Source organism: Planococcus citri, chromosome 1 (genome assembly GCF_950023065.1).
Source record: "Planococcus citri chromosome 1, ihPlaCitr1.1, whole genome shotgun sequence".
NCBI classification, from domain to species: domain Eukaryota; kingdom Metazoa; phylum Arthropoda; class Insecta; order Hemiptera; family Pseudococcidae; genus Planococcus; species Planococcus citri.
In genome coordinates, this window is record NC_088677.1 from 9,190,763 (window position 1) to 9,209,753 (window position 18,991).

The 18,991-nt window shown below is 35.0% G+C and overlaps 1 protein-coding gene and 1 long non-coding RNA gene across 3 annotated transcripts; both read left to right on the plus strand.

Moving 5' to 3' along the window:
• The first annotated feature begins 95 nt into the window (after positions 1–95).
• LOC135846914 (uncharacterized) lies at positions 96–2,490 on the plus strand. 2 transcript variants are annotated; one of them, XR_010559043.1, is made up of 5 exons: positions 96–567; positions 636–756; positions 848–1,107; positions 1,189–1,405; positions 2,203–2,490. It is a non-coding gene; the product is annotated as an uncharacterized LOC135846914 (long non-coding RNA). The 2 variants fall into 2 exon arrangements; XR_010559042.1 differs by having other exon boundaries at positions 105–567; positions 848–1,068.
• Positions 2,491–10,285: 7,795 nt separating this feature from the next.
• Positions 10,286–18,031, plus strand: LOC135846924 (polyadenylate-binding protein 4-like). The gene is made up of 10 exons (XM_065366289.1): positions 10,286–10,862; positions 10,959–11,152; positions 11,242–11,358; positions 11,457–11,618; positions 12,216–12,332; positions 16,156–16,350; positions 16,442–16,808; positions 16,887–17,275; positions 17,376–17,480; positions 17,610–18,031. The coding sequence occupies exons 1-10, from the start codon at positions 10,664–10,666 to the stop codon at positions 17,694–17,696; spliced, it is 1,932 nt and encodes a 643-aa protein (XP_065222361.1). The 5' UTR covers positions 10,286–10,663; the 3' UTR covers positions 17,697–18,031.
• Positions 18,032–18,991: the final 960 nt, after the last annotated feature.

An 18,991-nucleotide genomic window follows, 5' to 3' on the forward strand; every position in this document is an offset into this window, starting at 1 on the left:
CCTCTCGTGTTTGCAACGAAGTTCAATGTCAAGGACGTTTCCTCTTTGGATTTATTTCCGGTTTCCGTTCGTGGCGTTTTTTTCTGTGAATTTTTTTTCAAGCCATTATTTTTGCCACGTTAAAAATTCGAAACGACAATCCCTCGAATTTTTGATTTTCGTTTTTGCCCTCTCCCCACTTTTCCCACCCCACTCAATGCGTTTTTTTTGATGATATGAAACTCGAAACTGATAAGCAACGGCGATGAGAGATTTAAGATTTTTAATTAATTTCATCATTTAAGCAAAGTTTTCAGAAATAATACTCATGGAATCAATATTTATCTATGATTATTGATTACTTACTACCACGAGTAGCAAGGTAGGACGTACGAGCCAAACAAATGAACGATAAATTCAACGTAATAATTGAGCTGAAAGTAAATCTCAAAATGAGAACTGATGGAAAAGAAGAATACGCTTATGTCATATGACATTTGACGAATATCTACGGTCGACCATTCAATATTCAACCTTCTACGAGAACAATCTGAAAAAGAGCAGATCAGCAGTGTCAACGTAATAGAGGTAAGATCGCTCCATTAGGTATAGATTATTCATTGACTTAGGTATCTAATCTGTTGATGAATTTGTAGGGAATTGGATCGCACGATGAAGAGTAGATGATGAAACAAAACAGCAGATACTATACCTGATTAGTCTCTGTGCCTATATGCTGTTTGCTTACGATGTACCTAACTGAACAACGATTAAAAAGTACTACCTCCGATGAAAACAACGATCAATAATCAATTATAATCAAGGAGCCAGTATTCAATATTACTAAATTCGAATTTTCATATCATAGTTTCCAGGTACCGAAGTAATTAACCGAACTAATGGTAACGAATACTTCGAACGAAAGGATAAACTGAACTGCAGCTGTAGCCCACTCAGTTGAATTTGCCAATGCAACCGACGTTAGCGAGCACGAAGGATGATCAATTCATAACGAATAATATAATCGATCAGTACACAATGCAAAATATACAAACTGAATCTCAGATTTCATGAATGGAGATTACGCGAGTGAGTTGAGGAAAATGGTACTTTTTTAGACGTGATTAGGTATTCTGAATTTGAAACCAAACGATTATGATAAAGTGATAGGTACTTATAAATTAATCATTTTTATTACCTGTTTGACAGAATTTTCTTCGTTATTTTCGTGATCTTTTTGATCCATATACGTGAATGTGAAATAGAAAACATCAAGAGTTACTACCGAAATGAATCCAAGATTTCAGTTATTGTCAATTGTCCAATATTCATCTTGTATCTTATCGTTGAAGTGTTCAAATCATGCTTTCATCGCAAGAAGTGTACTGCGTTCGAGTTCAACGTACCTACGTAGGTACCTATATAAGTACGTAATACTCGAACTACGCTGATGACGCTAGTTTTGTAGAAGAGTAGATACCTATTGAACAGCCTATCAGTTTATTTTGACGATTTGAGCGTTTGTTGAATTTTGGAAATTATTTGAATCAGTAATTTCGAAAACCCCATTCTGAACCTTTTTAAAATTTTTCAGGAAATGAAAAAAACTGTTTGTGCGCTTTATTTTCATGGTATAACAGTAAACTTGTGCAGTAATCGATAGGTCTTATGATTACAAATATTTCTGTACCTTTACCAGAACTTGAAGTTTTGTAGGCTGAGATAAATTCCATTGTGAAATATGTGGAGTTATGGGGTTTTCGAAATGACTTTTTTTTTAAACCTGAAAAGTGACACGTAATCCTAGAAAATCCAGTAACTACAATACCCAAAATGATTGAGTATGGATTTTCATTCATTTATTGAAGTTTTACCTGCAATCTACGACTCAATTAATATAATGTAATAAAGAAGCAACAAAAATGTTATCCATTTCACGGCATAAATTAAAAAATTGAATTACGTTGATGTTCATGAAATTAATGTTCTTTGTTTGTCTTATAAAAAAATGATTTCAAAAACCCTGTAAATGCAGGAGTTATGGGGTTTTCGAAATGACAAACGCTGAAATATGCACTTTTGAGCTACCTTCCAACTTTATCCGATAGAGCTCGCAAAGCACCATCAGAATCAGTGAAAAACATAAAAACCCCTTAAATGGTGATTTATGGGGTTTTCGAAATGACTGATTCATTTGTTTGATCATCTGTTCTTTATTTTCAGTGATTTTCAAATGCTAACGCCGGCCGGATACTCGTCCTAGCTCATATCAGTAATAATTATAAGTATATGAGCTATTATTACCGAAGAAATATCGTTCATTCCTTGATCTAGCTTCAGTATAATATAAGTGACTGTGCTAATGAAAAGAAGAAGATCAGATATGTCGATTCGTCGTTGATACATAAATAGCCTCTATCTACTTTTTGAGTATAAATTTTCTCGAGAACGAGTAAATTATTTTCCCTATTGTAATTTACCTCGTGTAATAAATAATCATCAGTTCAACTACCTACGATACTAGATACCTATGCATTGAATTAAAACTATCCATTTACTTACATTTGATGATATTCTGATTCGTAAACCGAACAATCAACAACATATCATCCCTGTTTCGTAGAATTGTCGAAGATGTTTTATTCGTGATTTCTGGTCCTGAAACATAAAATAAGACGTACTAGATTGAGTATAAGTACTATTAAAATGAATCCAAGAGATGGAAAATTCTTAAGTATCAGCATCTCATTTCTCATCAGTCATCGTCGCTGAACATTTTTAGCCAAACTTTCGCCGTGATATCTACCGTAGTACGTACCTATCTAATCACATTAATTTTTAATTTTTATTAAAAATTATTGGTACATATGCATAATACTAGTCAGTTTTTTAGATCAGGCCATTTCAGCATTTGTTTGGGAATTATCGATTGTGAAAACCAATTTCTTGATCGACTGTTACTGTTGACGGTGGATTTCAAAATATCAATTGACACAATACATAGAGTGCATTCGAATTTTAAAACGGTGTTCAAGTATCGCCCCACGCTCCAATCTTGAGTAAAAATGATCTGTTGTATGTAGTATAATTTAAAAGTGACCTTGCAACCAATTAAAATGGGTTAAAATTTTACAAGAGATACAAATATTTCAACAAAAATGTTTTTTCAGCATTTCTGAGAAAAAAAATGTGGACAACTTTGAGCCTAAAATTGGGTTATTTATGATTTTTGACATTTCTGAAAAAGTATCACGTGACATATCAAAATGGGTTAAAATTTCGCGAGAGATTCAAAAAATTTCTGCAAAAAAGTAAGTAACTATTTATATCAGAGCATTTTTAAAGAATTTCAAAATTTTCAGCTTCGAATTGAGCGATTATTTTTATCTTTTTTTTTTTTTTAAAAAAAAAAAAAGGTGTCATGCGACCAATCAAAGTAAGTTAAAACTTCAGCAGAACTACATATAAACTTCCGTTAAACTTTTTTTGAGTACTTTTGAAGAATTTTAGCTCTATGTTGAGTCATTGGTTGCGGAATTTCCCAATTTTTGATACCATTATAGAGAAACAATTCGAAAATTCGATGAAAACTTTTTTTTTGAAAATTCATACCTAGTTACCTACCTGAAGAATATTTTTGAGACCCAAAATCGGGTCGTGACATTTGAGATGTTTGAAAAAGGGTGGTTAAATAAAATCTATTTTGGTTAAAAATTACAGTTAGATGCAGTTAACATCCTCTGGGCTGGGTTCAAGACTGTATACTTTCTCTCTGTCTTCTCTATTCTTATTAAAATCAAATAGGTACATACAAATTTGATGGGAACAAGAATGGAACTAAAACTGAATGATTGAATTGAATGAATAATGGATAGATAATTTTCATTACTTATATTTTGGTAGGTATACCTATAGTATAGCTTGAAAAAATTCCCTTATCGAAATCTGAGTGAGTAACCTAACCTTAGCCAAAACAACCGTATTTAACACGGGTCATTCATGTGACTCAACGTTTTTGAGTCATGTCTTTCGATTTTGCTCAAATTTTTTTTACAATGTATACCTATTCAGTAAGTAAGAAACCCCGCAATTAGTTTGGTCCCAGCACCCTCAGGGGGCGGGTGGGGGGGCTTCCATTATTTTCACATTGTCTCGAGGTACTCAACTTCAGCAGCCCATTCCTCCAAAACGCTGATATTTTGATCAAAACTGATTTCACAGTTTGAAAGAGCATTGCATTTAAAACTATTTAAGCATTTTGAGTATATACCCACCCGGCCAGAAGTGAGAACCTCGCAATTAGTTTGGTCCCAGCTCCCTCAGGGGGCGGATGGGGGGGCTTCCATCATTTTCACATTGTCTGGAGGTACTCAACTTCAGCAGCCCAGTCCTCCAAAACTATGATTTTTTGATCAAAACTGATTTCACAGTTCAAAAGGGCATTGCATTTAAAACTTTTTAAGCATTTTGAAATTTTCAAAAGTTGAAAGTTGAACTTTTAACTGAAAGTTCAAATTTCAAAATGGCGCTGTAAGTGGGAGCTATCATTTAAAATTTTGAAAAAATTACCATAGATGTACCTTTTGATGATTTTTTGAAATATTCAACTTTCGAGATGGGATCTCTTAATGGAGGGGGAGCACCCCCACCCCCAATTTTGGGCGAAACTTTCGAAAGAAAATTTGGGGCATGTGATACATATCGAATTCTATGTTTTTGGTAACGCTGAACACGAATATGACGTCAGATTTTTGATAGGACCCATCCACGGCCCCCAGCACCTCCCCACAGGGGCTAAAAGTTCAAAAAATTGTTTTGTTTAAGCGAAACATGGAATAGTATGTTTTTGGTGCAGGAATGAGGCCCCGAACGATTTTTTTCGGGTTCCGGGTTTCAGGGCTCGGGCTTTCAATCAAAAATTTATTAGGTCTTGGGCTTGGATTGGGGCCTAGGAAATTTTGGGTTTGGGTTTCAGGGCTCAGTGTCCAGGGCTTGATTGCTTGAATGAAGTGTTCAGGGCTTTCCGGGGCTTTTCAGGGCTTGAAATTGAGGACATTTTTTTATTCAATTTCACCATTTACTTAGTGGTATTGAACTGTTCTTCCATGAAAAAAAAAAAAACGAATTGGAAAATGTTAGCTTGTAGAAAAGTTTTTCAAGTTCATTTGAACTTATAAAAATCAGTAATCACTGAAAAAAAAAATGACTAAGGCCCCTTTTCCATGAAGCCCCTCAATTGCAATTATAATGAAGAATAAAGTAAAATCTTATTTCATTTTCTGTTGAAAAAACAAACACATTCCAAGGACAGATGACAGATTCCGATTGCTTTTTTCAAAATTATTTGAACATTTTTTTTTTTTTTTTTTTAAATCAGAATTGAATTTTTTGGAGTTTTTAATTATTGTCCAAATGTTTTAAGTATCATTTTTCAAAGAACAATAAACTACCTACAAAATATTATAAATAATGTACCAAAAACCCCTTGAAATATACAACTTTTTGCTGAAGTTTTGAATTTTTTTTTTGAAAATCATTTTTTGACTTTTGAAGTTTTGATATGCACAGAATGGTAATAACAACAATAGTAATTTACAAAATTTACACAAGCCCCGAAAAGCCCTGATCACAGTTTGGGTTTTGGGGCTCACGTTCGGGGCTTGGTTTTCAGAGGAAAAGGTTTCGGGCTTTGGGCTAGGGCTTTGTAGGTTACATTACAGTTTTTAAGGTTTTGGGGCTTGGCCATTCGGGCTTCAAGGAAATAATCGGGGCTTTTTCGGGTTTCGGGTCCTGGTCCTGGGCCGGGTCTCATCCCTGTTTTGGTAACGCTGAACACGAATATGACGGCAGATTTTTGATAGGACCCCATACGAGGGGCCCCCGCACCTCCCCAAAGGGGGTAACCCCCAAAAAAATGGTTACGTGACACATGGAATAGTATGTTTTCAACATCGCTGAACACGAATATAGCCATAGTTTTTTAAATCGACCTCACCCATGGCTCCAAGAACAACCCCCAACAGGTAAAAGTCCAAAAAAATTATTGGGAGCCGTGGATGGGGTCCAATCGAAAATCTGACGTCATATTCGTGTTCACCGTCACCAAAAACATACTATATTCCATGTGTCGCCCAAACAAAACATTTTTTTGAATTTTTAGCCCCTTTGGGGAGGTGCTGGGGGCCGTGGATGGGGTCCTATCAAAAACCTGACGTCATATTCGTGTTCAGCGTTACCAAAAACATGGAACTCGATATATCACATGCCCAAGATTTTCTTTCGAAAGTTTCGCCCAAAATTGGCGATGGGGTGCTACCCCTCCATTAAGAGATCCCATCTCGAAACTTGAATATTTCGAAAAAGCATCAAAAGGTACATCTATGGAAATTTTTTAAAAATTTTAAATGATAGCTCCCACTTACAGCGCCATTTTGAAATTTGAACATTCAAATTAAAAGTTCAACTTTTAACTTTTGAAAATTTCAAAATGCTTAAATAGTTTTAAATGCAATGCTCTTTTGAACTGTGAAATCAGTTTTGATCGAAAAATCATAGTTTTGGAGGAATGGGCTGCTGAAGTTGAGTACCTCGAGACAATGTGAAAATAATGGAAGCCCCCCCCAACCGCCCCCTGAGGGTGCTGGGACCAAACTAATTGCGAGGTTCTCACTTCTGGCCGGGTGGGTTTAACTATATATTGTAAAAAAAATTTGAGTGAATTCAAAAGACATGAATTTCAAAATCGCCTTTTTTTGGTTGCTGAGTTGACATGGAATTACCCACACTTTTATTCCAAGATTTAATTACCATAACCAGCATGTTTAAAACATTTAAAAAAAAAAAAAACATTTAAAACGTTTTTTTTTTGTTTCAGACGTGTTTTTTTTCAACTTCAATTTCCTTTTAAAAAAACACGCTTTATCAATTTCTTGTTACATAAAAAAAAAGTGGAATTTTTGCTTTTTAGTTTTTTTAAAAACACTTCGTATTTTGAAAAAAAATTTTTTGAATTCTGAGCATAAACCAGGGTTGTCATTTTACACGTAATACGTTATCTAGTATTTCTAGTTAATCTACCTACATATAAAACAAAGTAGACTAGAAATAATTTTACATAACCAAGGGAGAGGCAAAGGTATGAGATTTTTCGCTGAGTCGTTCTAATGAGGGTTGGAAAATTTTACATAACCAAGGGGGAGGCCAAGGTATGAGATTTTTTCACTGAGTCAATCTAATGAGGGTTGAAAAATTTTACATAACCAATAGGGAGGCCAGGGTTTTAGATTTTTTCGGTGAGTCGTTCTAATGAGGGTTGAAAACTTTTACATAACCAAGGGGGAGGCCAGGGTTTTAGATTTTTTTGTTGAGTCATTCTAATGAGGGTTGAAAAATTTTACATAACCAAGGGGGAGGCCAGGGTTTGAGATTTTTTCGTTGAGTCGTTCTAACAAGGATTGAAAAATTTTACATAACCAAGGGGGAGGCCAGGGTTTGAGATTTTTTCGTTGAGTCGTTCTAATGAGGGTTGAAAAATTTTACATAACCAAGGGGGAGGCAAGGGTTTGAGATTTTTTCGTTGAGTCGTTCTAACTAGGGTTGCAAAATTTTACATAACCAAGGGGGAGGCAAAGGTATGAGATTTTTTTGCTGAGTTGTTCTGATGGTGGTTGAGAAACTTTTCATATCCAAGGGGGAGGCCAAGTTTTGAGATTTTTTCGCCGGGTTATTCTAATGGTGGTTGAGAAATTTTACATAACCAAGGGGGAGGCCAAGGTATGAGATTTTTTCACTGAGTCAATCTAATGAGGGTTGAAAAATTTTTCATAACCAAGGGGGAGGCCAGGGTTTGAGATTTTTTTGTTGAGTCATTCTAATGAGGGTTGAAAAATTTTACATAACCAAGGGGGAGGCAAAGGTATGAGATTTTTTTGATGAGTTGTTCTAATGAGGGTTGAACAATTTTACATAACCAATGGGGAGGCCAGGGTTTCAGATTTTTTTGTTGAGTCATTCTAATGGTGGTTGAGAAACTTTACATATCCAAGGGGGAGGCCAAGTTTTGAGATTTTTTTGCCGGGTTATTCTAATGGTGGTTGAGAAATTTTACATAACCAAGGGGGAGGCCAAGGTATGAAATTTTTTCACTGAGTCAATCTAATGAGGGTTGAAAAATTTTTCATAACCAAGGGGGAGGCGAGGATTGAAAAATTTTACATAACCAAGGGGGAGGCCAGGGTTTTAGATTTTTTTGTTGAGTCGTTCTAATGAGGGTTGAAAAATTTTACATAATCAAGGGGGAGGCCAGGGTTTGAGATTTTTTCGTTGAGTCGTTCTAATAAGGGTTGGAAAATTTTACATAACCAAGGGGGAGGCCAGGGTTTGAGATTTTTTTGGTGAGTTGTTCTAATGAGGGTTGGAAAATTTTACATAACCAAGGGGGAGGCCAGGGTTTCAGATTTTTTCGGTGAGCCGTTCTAATGAGGGTTGAAAACTTTTACATAACCAAGGGGGAGGCCAGGGTTTGAGATTTTTTCGTTGAGTCGTTCTAACAAGGATTGAAAAATTTTACATAACCAAGGGGGAGGCCAGGGTTTGAGATTTTTTCGTTGAGTCGTTCTAACGAGGATTGAAAACTTTTGAAGAGTGATATTCCAAAACTCGCTTTGTCCATTTTCACAACTTTTCAGGAGAGAGGAAAAACTGTTTCCCTTTAAACGGGTAAATCGGCTTTTTAGGCGAGTTTAGCACATTATTTGGGTGGATTTATGATGTAGGAGTGTAGGTATACATTTCATCCACTAAATACTGCTGAAAAAAATTTCAATGAAAATGGACAAAGCGCGTTTTGGAACATTATTTTTTTTTTAATTTTTAGTGAATTGGCTATTTAGGTGAGTTTAACACCTCATTTTGGAAGGTTGATGATGTAGGAATGTGAGTCAATACTTCATCTACCAGGTACCACTGAAAACCCAACTTTGATAAAAATGGACAAAGCGAGTTTTGGAATATCACTCTTCTTTTACATAACCAAGGGGGAGGCCAGGGTTTCAGATTTTTTTGTTGAGTCGTTCTAATGAGGGTTGGAAAATTTTACGTAACCAAGGAGGAGGCAAAGGTATGTGATTTTTTCGCTGAGTTGTTCTAATGGGGGTTGAGAAATTTTACTCTAGAATAAAATAACAGCTTACAATACTAAAAAATAAATGTAAATTTGATCAAAATAAATCAATGTTTCCGACAAAATTGACCAAAAGCTCATCTACCTAATTAAAATTTAACGATAAGTTCCACTTTTTCAACAAATGTACTTTTTTATCATTTCTGGAGAATTTTGAGCTCAAAATTGAGTCATGATTTTGAGATAATTGAAAACAATCACGCGATGATTGCGATGCAACCTATCGAAATTCGAAATGAGTCAAAATTACCTATGTGAGAAATTTAAATACGTATTTTGAATTTGATAAAAATATGTTTTGAACATTTCTGGAGAATTTCGAGCTCAAAATTGAGTCATGAATGTCATGATTTTATGATAATTGAAAAAAGAAAAGTCATACAAAACTGTATCAAAATTCGAAATGGATCAAAATTACCTGAGAAGTGAGAAATTTACATAATTATTATTCTGACAAAAAATATGTTTTGAATTTGAACATTTCTGAAGAATTTTGAACTCAAAATTGAGATACTCGTAGGTAATTATTGAGAATGTGTCAGGTGAGGTGAGGAGACCTATCAAAATGAGGTGAATTTACATGAGGAATTCATATTATTTCAATTTTAAACCAGAATATTATAATGGGTGATTTTGTTTGAGGTAAAATATAAAAAATTCATCTTCTTTCTAAACTTAAACTTTTTTGAGCATTTTTGAAAGATTTCCGATTTCAGCATTACATATTGTTAAAAACGTAAATTAAATTATTAATCATCCAAAAAGCTCAATAAAGTTCAATTTTCCAGCCATAATCAGAACATTTTTTACATTTTTAAAATTTATTCTACTCAAACTCATTCTACGTATTCGACATAGAATAAAAAATAATTAATTCTATTCTACATTATTTTATTCTACGATTTATGTCTAATTCTACAACTTCTACGGTGACAGCCTTGGCTAGTGCCCTACCTTGGCGTGAACCTTCGGTTACGTTACGGTTACAGTTCACGCGTCGAAAGTTGAAAAAAAACACGCTCGGCTGCGCTAGCATCGTTCGAACAAATCTCCACTCATCAACACGCTTTCGCATACATCGTACGAGTACAGATTGACCCGAAAAGAATTTCGACATCCTTCTAGATAAATTAATTTCACGTTGGCCTTAAAAAAAAAACGTAGGGATTGCACAACGTCTGCGCTTTGTACGTACGTTGTAAAACGTTTATAAAATTACAAAAAAATATCCCAAAAAAATAGAAAAACCGTTAAAAAAATAACAAAAAAATCGTAAAATAATAATTATTAAAACAAAAACAAAGTTGTCGTTGTGTTAAGATTTGTGATTTGTGTGTCTGTGTATTATTTTTCGCGTTCGTCTTGTTGTGCCGTAGAGTTATATACCTCCATCATTCGTCGTGTGCAACGTGGTAATCTGTAGAGTAATCTTACACATTAATTTCTAATCATTTATATTATCCCTGTCGAGACCCACACCTAAGGCACCGTACAAAAATCAAAATGAATTCTGGACCAGGAGGACCTAATTACCCAATGGCTTCGTTATACGTTGGTGACTTGCATCCGGATGTCACCGAATCCATGCTGTTTGAGAAGTTCTCCACCGCCGGACCTGTGTTATCTATACGAGTTTGCAGAGATATGATAACACGTAGGTCGTTAGGCTACGCTTATGTCAACTTCCAACAACCAGCCGATGGTGAGTTCACGAGTTCGATACGAAGCAAGCAATCGCTTTAGAAACCATCATCATCATCATAAACTCATCTTGATATTCGTGTATTTTTCCACACAGCTGAACGAGCTTTAGATACGATGAATTTCGATACATTGAAACAAAAACCAATCAGAATCATGTGGTCTCAACGAGATCCATCGCTGAGGAAATCCGGCGTCGGAAACGTGTTCATTAAAAATCTAGATAAGAGTATCGATAACAAAGCTATGTACGACACGTTCTCAGCTTTTGGAAATATTTTAAGCTGCAAAGTATGGCTCCAATAATATCATCTAATTTGTAATCAACTCGTGTCAAAGTTCGACTACATACTATGTCTAACGATCTATTACGATTACAGGTAGCTCAAGACGAGCACGGGAATTCCAAAGGTTACGGTTTCGTTCACTTTGAAACCGAAGAAGCTGCGAATAAAGCTATCGAAAAAGTCAACGGAATGTTGCTAAATGAGAAAAAAGTACGTGTAGCTGAAGTTAGCAGTTGTCACAAGTTGTGACATACGTTCGATGACTAATTGAGCATCTGTTTATATATTTGGTTTTCCCTGTTTCGTAGGTATTCGTTGGCAGGTTCGCATCGCGTAAAGAACGAGAGAAAGAATTGGGCGAAAAAGCCAAATTATTTACCAACGTGTACGTGAAAAATTTACCAGAAGATGTCACCGAAGATAAATTATACGAGATGTTCGAGCCTTATGGTCAAATTACAAGTCACAGAGTACGTTCTGTAGTATTTTTTGCACTGATATGAATGTTATACACAGCTTAGGTGAAGGCTACGGTATGATTCATTCGCACTCGATGAAATTTTCCACCTTTTGATATCCTCGTAAATCAAACGAATACGTAGAATTTTATTCAGCTGCGTTCGAATTGATCGTGGATCGATTAGTATGACGTCAATGATGTATCGTTTCGTATGACGACTCGAATTACGTCTATCTCGATGCAAATTGCAAATTTGCGTGTTCGATGACTAATATTTCCTTCAGAAACCACTGATTTTTGATTTGATTAAGATTGTAAAATGATCTAAACTAAACTTCATTCGATCTTCTATCATGATACGTCCCCTTGAATGTTTTCTGATCAATCTACAGTGTGATAAAAAAAAATCACACTTTTCTCGAATTGTTTTAACAAGAAGGAAGACCTGTAGATTTCAAATCCTACAAATTATTGAGAAAACTGAACTTCTCCCTATAGAAATGTTCCTTCTCTTCTCGTATAGAATCAGACTAGCTGATTAGGTGATTTTTTTTTTCCTTTCTAAATCGAGTAACTAAACCAATTATAATATTTATTATATTTTCAGGTGATGTTCAAAGACGACGGAAAATCGAGAGGTTTCGGCTTCGTAGCTTTCGAAGACCCGGAAGCAGCTGAAAAAGCTGTAGAAGAACTCGCTGGCAAAGAAATCAACGAAGGAAAGGTACGAGTAAACGGAAACTGATTTTGTTAAAGGGCTGTATTTCAATCTACAGTCCAACAGGTGGAAAGCGTTCGGTTGGCTGGTCTTTTCGCAGCTGAAAAATCTAGTCGTTTTTTTTTATCTGTGTGGTTGTAAAATGTCTAGTGAAATTAATTTTGGATTTTCGCAGGTGCGTGGGAGGGAAGGAGGGGGAGGGGGAGGAGCGTAAAAACTTCGTAATTTTCAAATTTACTCGACTTCGTTTTACTCTCATTTAATCGAATTTCCCGAGAAATTGATCGGTCGATTCGGGGCTGTCGAATTTTATTGTCCTGCCACCGCCAAACCTGTTCACCCCCCCCCCTCATTAGGAGTAAAAATGAACTGTGGTGGAATTTTTCAAAAGTGACCATGCGACCTATCAAAATGGGTTAGAATTTCGCGATAAATTCGAATATTTCGACTAAAGTAATTTTTGGGCAATTCTGTAGAATTTTGGGCTTGAAATGGGCGAAATGGGGGGTATGATTTTTTGGGATTTTCAAGATACGTCTTGTGAAGTTGTGACCTATCGAAATGGGTTAAAATTTTGTGAAAAATTCGAATATTCAGATGAAAGTGTTCCTTGTGGTATTTTTGAAAAACTTTGAGCCCAAAATCTGGTCATAATTTTCGAAATTTTTAAAAATGTGTCATGTGACCTATCAAAATAGTTTAGAATTTTGCGATGAATTCAAATATTTCGACTAGAATAATTTTTGGGCAATTCTGTAGAATTTTGGGCTTGTAATTGGGGGGGGGGGGGGGGTATGATTTTTTGGGATTTTCAAGATACGTCTTGTGACCTATCGAAATGGGTTAAAATTTTGTGAAAAATTCAAATATTCCGATGAAAGTGTTCTTTGTTGTATTTTTGGAGAATTTTAAGGCCAAAATCTGGTCATAATTTTCGAGATTTTTAGAAATGTGTCATGTGACCTGTGAAAAAGGTTGAAATTTTGCGATAAATTTGAATATTTCGACTAAGATAATTTTTGGGCAATTCTGTTGAATTTTGGGGTTGAAATGGGGGGGGGGGGGTCATGATTTTTGGGATTTTCCAGATTAGTCTTGTGACCTATCGAAATGGTTTAAAATTTCGTGAAAAATTCAAATATTTCAATGAAATTGTTCTTTGTAGTATTTTTGAAAAATTTTGAGCCCAAAATCTGGTCATAATTTTCGAGATTTTTAAAAATGTGTCATGTGACCTATCAAAATGGGTTAGAATTTTGCGATAAATTCGAATATTTTGACTAAAATAATTTTTGGACAATTCTGTACAATTTTGGGCTTGAAATGGGGGGGTGGGTGTCATGATTTTTGGTTTTTTCAAGATACGTCTTGTGACCTATCAAAATGGGTTAAAATTTCGTGAAAAATTCAAATATTTCGATGAAATTGTTCTTTGTAGTATTTTTGAAAAATTTGGAGCCCAAAATCTGGCCATGATTTTCGAAATTTTTAGAAAATGTATCATGTGATCTATCAGAATAGGGGCTCAAATTTTGTGAAGAAATCGAATATTTCGACGAAAATACTCTTTAGACATTTTTTATAAATTATAATCTCAAAATTAAGGCCATGATTCTTGAGGTGTTTGAAAAAGAGTCATAATGACCTATCAAAATCGGTTCAAATTTCTCGTGAAATTCGAATATTCTGACGAAAATGTTCTATGGGTTAAAATTTTTGGAAAATGTGTCACGAGACCCATAAAAATGCCCTAAAATTTCGGCAGAAAATCAAAATGTTTTATCGAAACGTTTTTGAACACATTTGAGGAACTTTGAGCTCGAAATGAGGGTCATTATTTTTCTAACTTTCTGAAAAGAGTTATGTGACCTTTCGAAATAGTAGTAGTAGGTATATTTGCTGCAATATAGGTTTAAATTGTTCAGAGAATTCAAAATATTTAGATAAAAATGTTTTTGGACACGCTTGGAGAATTACGAGCTCAAAATTGTGATCTTTTGGGGTGTTTGAAAAAATAATTTTTTGAGAAAGGTTTCACGAGACCCATTTAAATGCCCGAAAATCTCATCAAAAAATCTCAAAATCCTATCCAACCTCTTTTGAGCCCATTTCAAGAACTTTGAAGCCTGAAATTGGGGTCATTGTTTTGGAAATTTTTCACAAAGGGTCATGTGACCTGTGATCTATCAACGTAAATTGAAATTTCGTAAAAATGTGAATATTTTGACGAAAATGTTTTTCTAATATTTTTGAAGAATTTTAATCCCAAAATTTTGTCTTGATTTTCGAGATTTTTGAATGAAAAATCGTGGAACCAATCAAAATGTGCTGGAATTTCGGCATAAAATCGAGAAAGCTCATTTGAAGTACTTTGAGTCCAAAATTAGGGTCATGACTTTTGCAGTTTTTGTAAATAGAGTCACTCATTTAAAAAAAGATACTCCTGAAAAATTAAGCAATTTTTCTGTGGATTTCGAATTAATTCCTGAAGTTGTGACTTACTTTAATAGGAATCATGGCACTTTTCAAAAATTCTGAATATCTTGACCCAATTTTGGGCTTAAAATTCCTGGAAGTGCTCAAAAAAATTTTTATGGAAATGTTTGATTTTTTACATAAAATTTAACGTGTTTTGATTTAAAAAAAAAAAAAAAAAAAAAAAACAGATCATGATGTAATTTTTGCGTTTGAAATTCTTCAAAAATTCCCAAAAAATTGTAAAATTAATATCATGGCCCAATTTGAGCTCAAAATTCCTGGAAGTGTTCAAAAAAAAATTGTTGTGAAAATGTTTGATTTTTTGTAAAAAATTTAACGTGTTTTGATTTTAAAAAAATTAAAAAAAAACCAAATCATGACGTAATTTTCAGGTTTGAAATTCTTCAAAAATTCCCCAAAAAATTTAAAATGAATATCATGGCCCAATTTTAAGCTCAAAATTCCTGGAAGTGGTCAAAAAATTTTTTTATGGAAATGTTTGATTTTTTGTAAAAAATTTAACGTGTTTTCATTTCAAAAAAAAACAAATCATAATGTAATCTTCAAGTTTGAAATTCTTTGATAATTCCCAAAAAATTGTAAAATGAAAATCATGGCCCAATTTTGGGCTCAAAATTCTTGGAAGTGCTCAAAAAAAATTTTTATGGAAATGTTTGATTTTTTGTAAAAAAATTCAACGTGTTTTTTTGAGTTTGAAATTTTTCAAAAATTCCCAAAATTTTTTAAAATGAATACCATGACCCAATTTTGGGCTCAAAATTCTTGGAAGTGCTCAAAAAAAATTTTATGGAAATGTTTGATTTTTTGTGAAAATTTTAACGTACTTACCTATTTTGATTTTCAAAAAAAAAACATGACGTAATTTTTGGGTTTGAAATTCGTCAAAATGTTTGAATTTTTTGCAAAATTTTAACCCATTTTGATGGGTCACGTGACCCTTTTTTTAAAAAAAATTCCACAATCGTGTCTTAATTTTGGGCTTAGGTTCTTCAAAAATGTTCAAAAAATATTTTCGTCGAAATAAAATATTTCAACCACTTCAAAAAAAAAAAAAAAAAATACAATTGTCTCAATTTTTGCGTCGGGTTCTTCGGAATGATCCAAACGACATTTTTGACGAAATATGCGAATTTCTAAAAAAATTTAAACCCATTTTAATAGATCTCACGACTCTCAAAAAATCCCAAAAGTCACGACTACGCGATTTTAGACTCAAAATCCAGCCAAATTCGATTTCTACGACACTTTGCCAGTTGAAAATTGTGTTCTATCGCTCATACGAGTATGTACTTCGTTCGTAATTTAATCGAATATGTTTTTTTTCCCGCAGCCTTTATACGTCGGCAGAGCTCAAAAGAAAGCCGAAAGGCAACAAGAACTGCGAAGAAAATTCGAGCAATTGAAAATGGAACGATTGAATCGTTACCAAGGCGTCAATCTGTACGTGAAAAACTTGGACGACAGCATCGACGACGAACGACTAAGAAAGGAATTCACGCCGTTCGGAACCATTACAAGTGCCAAGGTTGGTACTTCCACCTTTTAGAAAACTGTTCCCCTCCTACCATTCTGCTAGATTGGAAATATTAATCGATGTTTAATTCGATCTTTATCAGGTCATGCTGGAAGAAGGCCGCAGCAAAGGTTTCGGTTTCGTTTGCTTCTCGAATCCGGAAGAAGCGACCAAAGCGGTGACCGAGATGAACGGTCGCATCGTCGGCATCAAACCGCTATACGTTGCATTGGCTCAACGTAAGGAGGATCGCAAGGCCCATCTTACCTCGCAGCACATGCAGCGTATAGCCAACATGCGTATGCAACAAATGGGTCAGATCTTCCCGACCGCCAACGCCGGAGGATACTTTTTGCCCACGTTGCAACCGCAGCCGCAACGGTTCTTCGGTCCGACACAAATGGCGCAGATTAGACCGCAGCCGAGATGGCCGGCGCAAGCTCAAGTCAGACCTTCGGCTCAGGCTCCAGGTAAATTGACCCCCTGTTCCCTTTGTTATTCGACTCTACTCGAGTAATGTATTAACAATGGTGATATTTTCGACGCAGGTTACACGAGTATGCAAGCAGCCCAATTCAGAACCCAGCCCAGAGTACCGACCACCGTCTCTTCGCAAAACCTTCGCAATACGGTCAGCGCTCGTACTCTCAACGCTCAACCGGTACCGGGAGCTCGTATACCGCAAATGGCCCAAGCTGTATTGGCTGTGTCTTCGGCCAACACAGCCAACGCTTCCAACAGACAGCAACCCTTCAAGTACACGTCTTCGGTGCGCAATCCACCCCAGACCGTGTCCGCTGCCCAGCAGCAGCAAAACGTTCAGCAACCAGCTGTCCACGTCCAAGGACAAGAGCCTCTTACCGCCACCATGCTGGCAGCTGCCGATATCGGCGAACAGAAGCAAATGCTGGGCGAACGTTTGTTCCCACTTATCCAAGTACGTTTCTCTGTTCGAATTCGTAATCTCGTGAGACGATTTTTTCTCCCTTTGATAATAATTAATCGTGTCTTGTTTTTCTTCTTCTTATTCTTTGCAGAGCATGTACAGCGATCTTGCTGGCAAGATTACTGGTATGTTGTTAGAAATCGACAACTCCGATTTGCTGCACATGTTGGAACATCACGAGAGCTTGAAAGCCAAGGTAAATATCGCCGTATTGACTCTCACTCTGATTCAAATCTAGAAGGGGGAGAGTGACCAAAGATGACCTTCATCCATCGAGCATATAAATTCTTTATTGGATACTAATTGGTTCTGAATTTGATTTCAGGTCGAAGAAGCCGTAGCTGTATTACAAGCTCACCAAGCCAAACAGGCTTCTCAAATAAAAAGCACTCAAATCACCGCCGGAGAATAAATAATTCTACGGTTGAAGTCGTCGCCGAATGTTCTAAAATAATCAGATACCGTATTTTGAACCGTTTTTGTTTACTATTCATAGTTCAGTATTGAAAGTAATAATACCTATTAAAACATGTATTAATTATTAGGCCGTTATTAATATAACAACACGTTTGTCTCTGTTCGATATTTATTAATTTTTTTTTCCTTTCTCAGTTTATAATTATGTATTGTCAGGTTACTTTACACTTTGTTTTTTTTTCTCTTCTCAATTTTTGTTCCGAAATGTTGATAATTTTTTGTATGAGTCCCAATTTTTTGAAATACATGTAATGTCGTTCTTTACAAAAATTGTGAGATGTAATTTTTTCTTTTTGTGTTTCATGAAACGAGTTTTTCGAATGATCGGACTGAGATACCATGAAGATAAATGATTCAAATTTTAGCACATCAAATAATACGAAGTCATTCAAGGGAGGCTCCACCGAGGACACTGAGTCGAGAATTAATGTCGAAAATCGGGCTAAGATGTACTTTTTGCTGCTGTTGAGAGGACGAGAAGGGCTAGAAAAGTCGAAATATTAACCTGGCAGTGATGGTCAAAATTTTACGTTTCAGTTTCACTTTTTTGGTTTTTTCAGTTTCAATTTTCATCTTCAGTTCCACTTTTTTTCTCACCAACTTCGTACCATTTTAGAAATTTATTGGAAAATTGAGCTACCAAAAATCAGTTTAGCTTTTCTCATTTTTTAAGTTTCAGTTTTACTTTTTTCGGTTGAAGTTTTTAGTTCCACTTTTTTTTTCGTCGAATTCGCAATACATATTTCGGAAAAATGGAAAAAATGAACAACTCAAAATTTTACTTGCACTATTTCCAATTTCAGTTTTGCTCATTTCAGCCTCAGTTTTAATTCCACTTTTTTTCTTAAAAAAATTTTAGAAATTCATTAGAAAAGATAAGCTATCAAAAATCAGTTTTGCTTATTTCAGGTTTTAAATCTCAGTTTTCAATTTCAATTTTGCTCATTTTAATTTTAGTTTTAGCTTTAGTTTCAATTTCTTCATTTTAAAAATTTCAGTCTTTAACCAAGTTCAGTTTGATTTCCACTTTTTTTTTCGAAAATTTAATAGAAAACATGAATTTAAATTTCATTTTCAGTTTTTGGTTTCCGATTTGTTTTTTTTTTTTAAATTTTAGTTTCGGTTTTAGCCTCGGTTTCAGATTCTTCATTTCAAATTCAGTTTTTTTCCAGTTTGAAAACTTTTACTACTTCTGGCTAAGAACAAGAAGCGAAACTTGAACAATTTTTG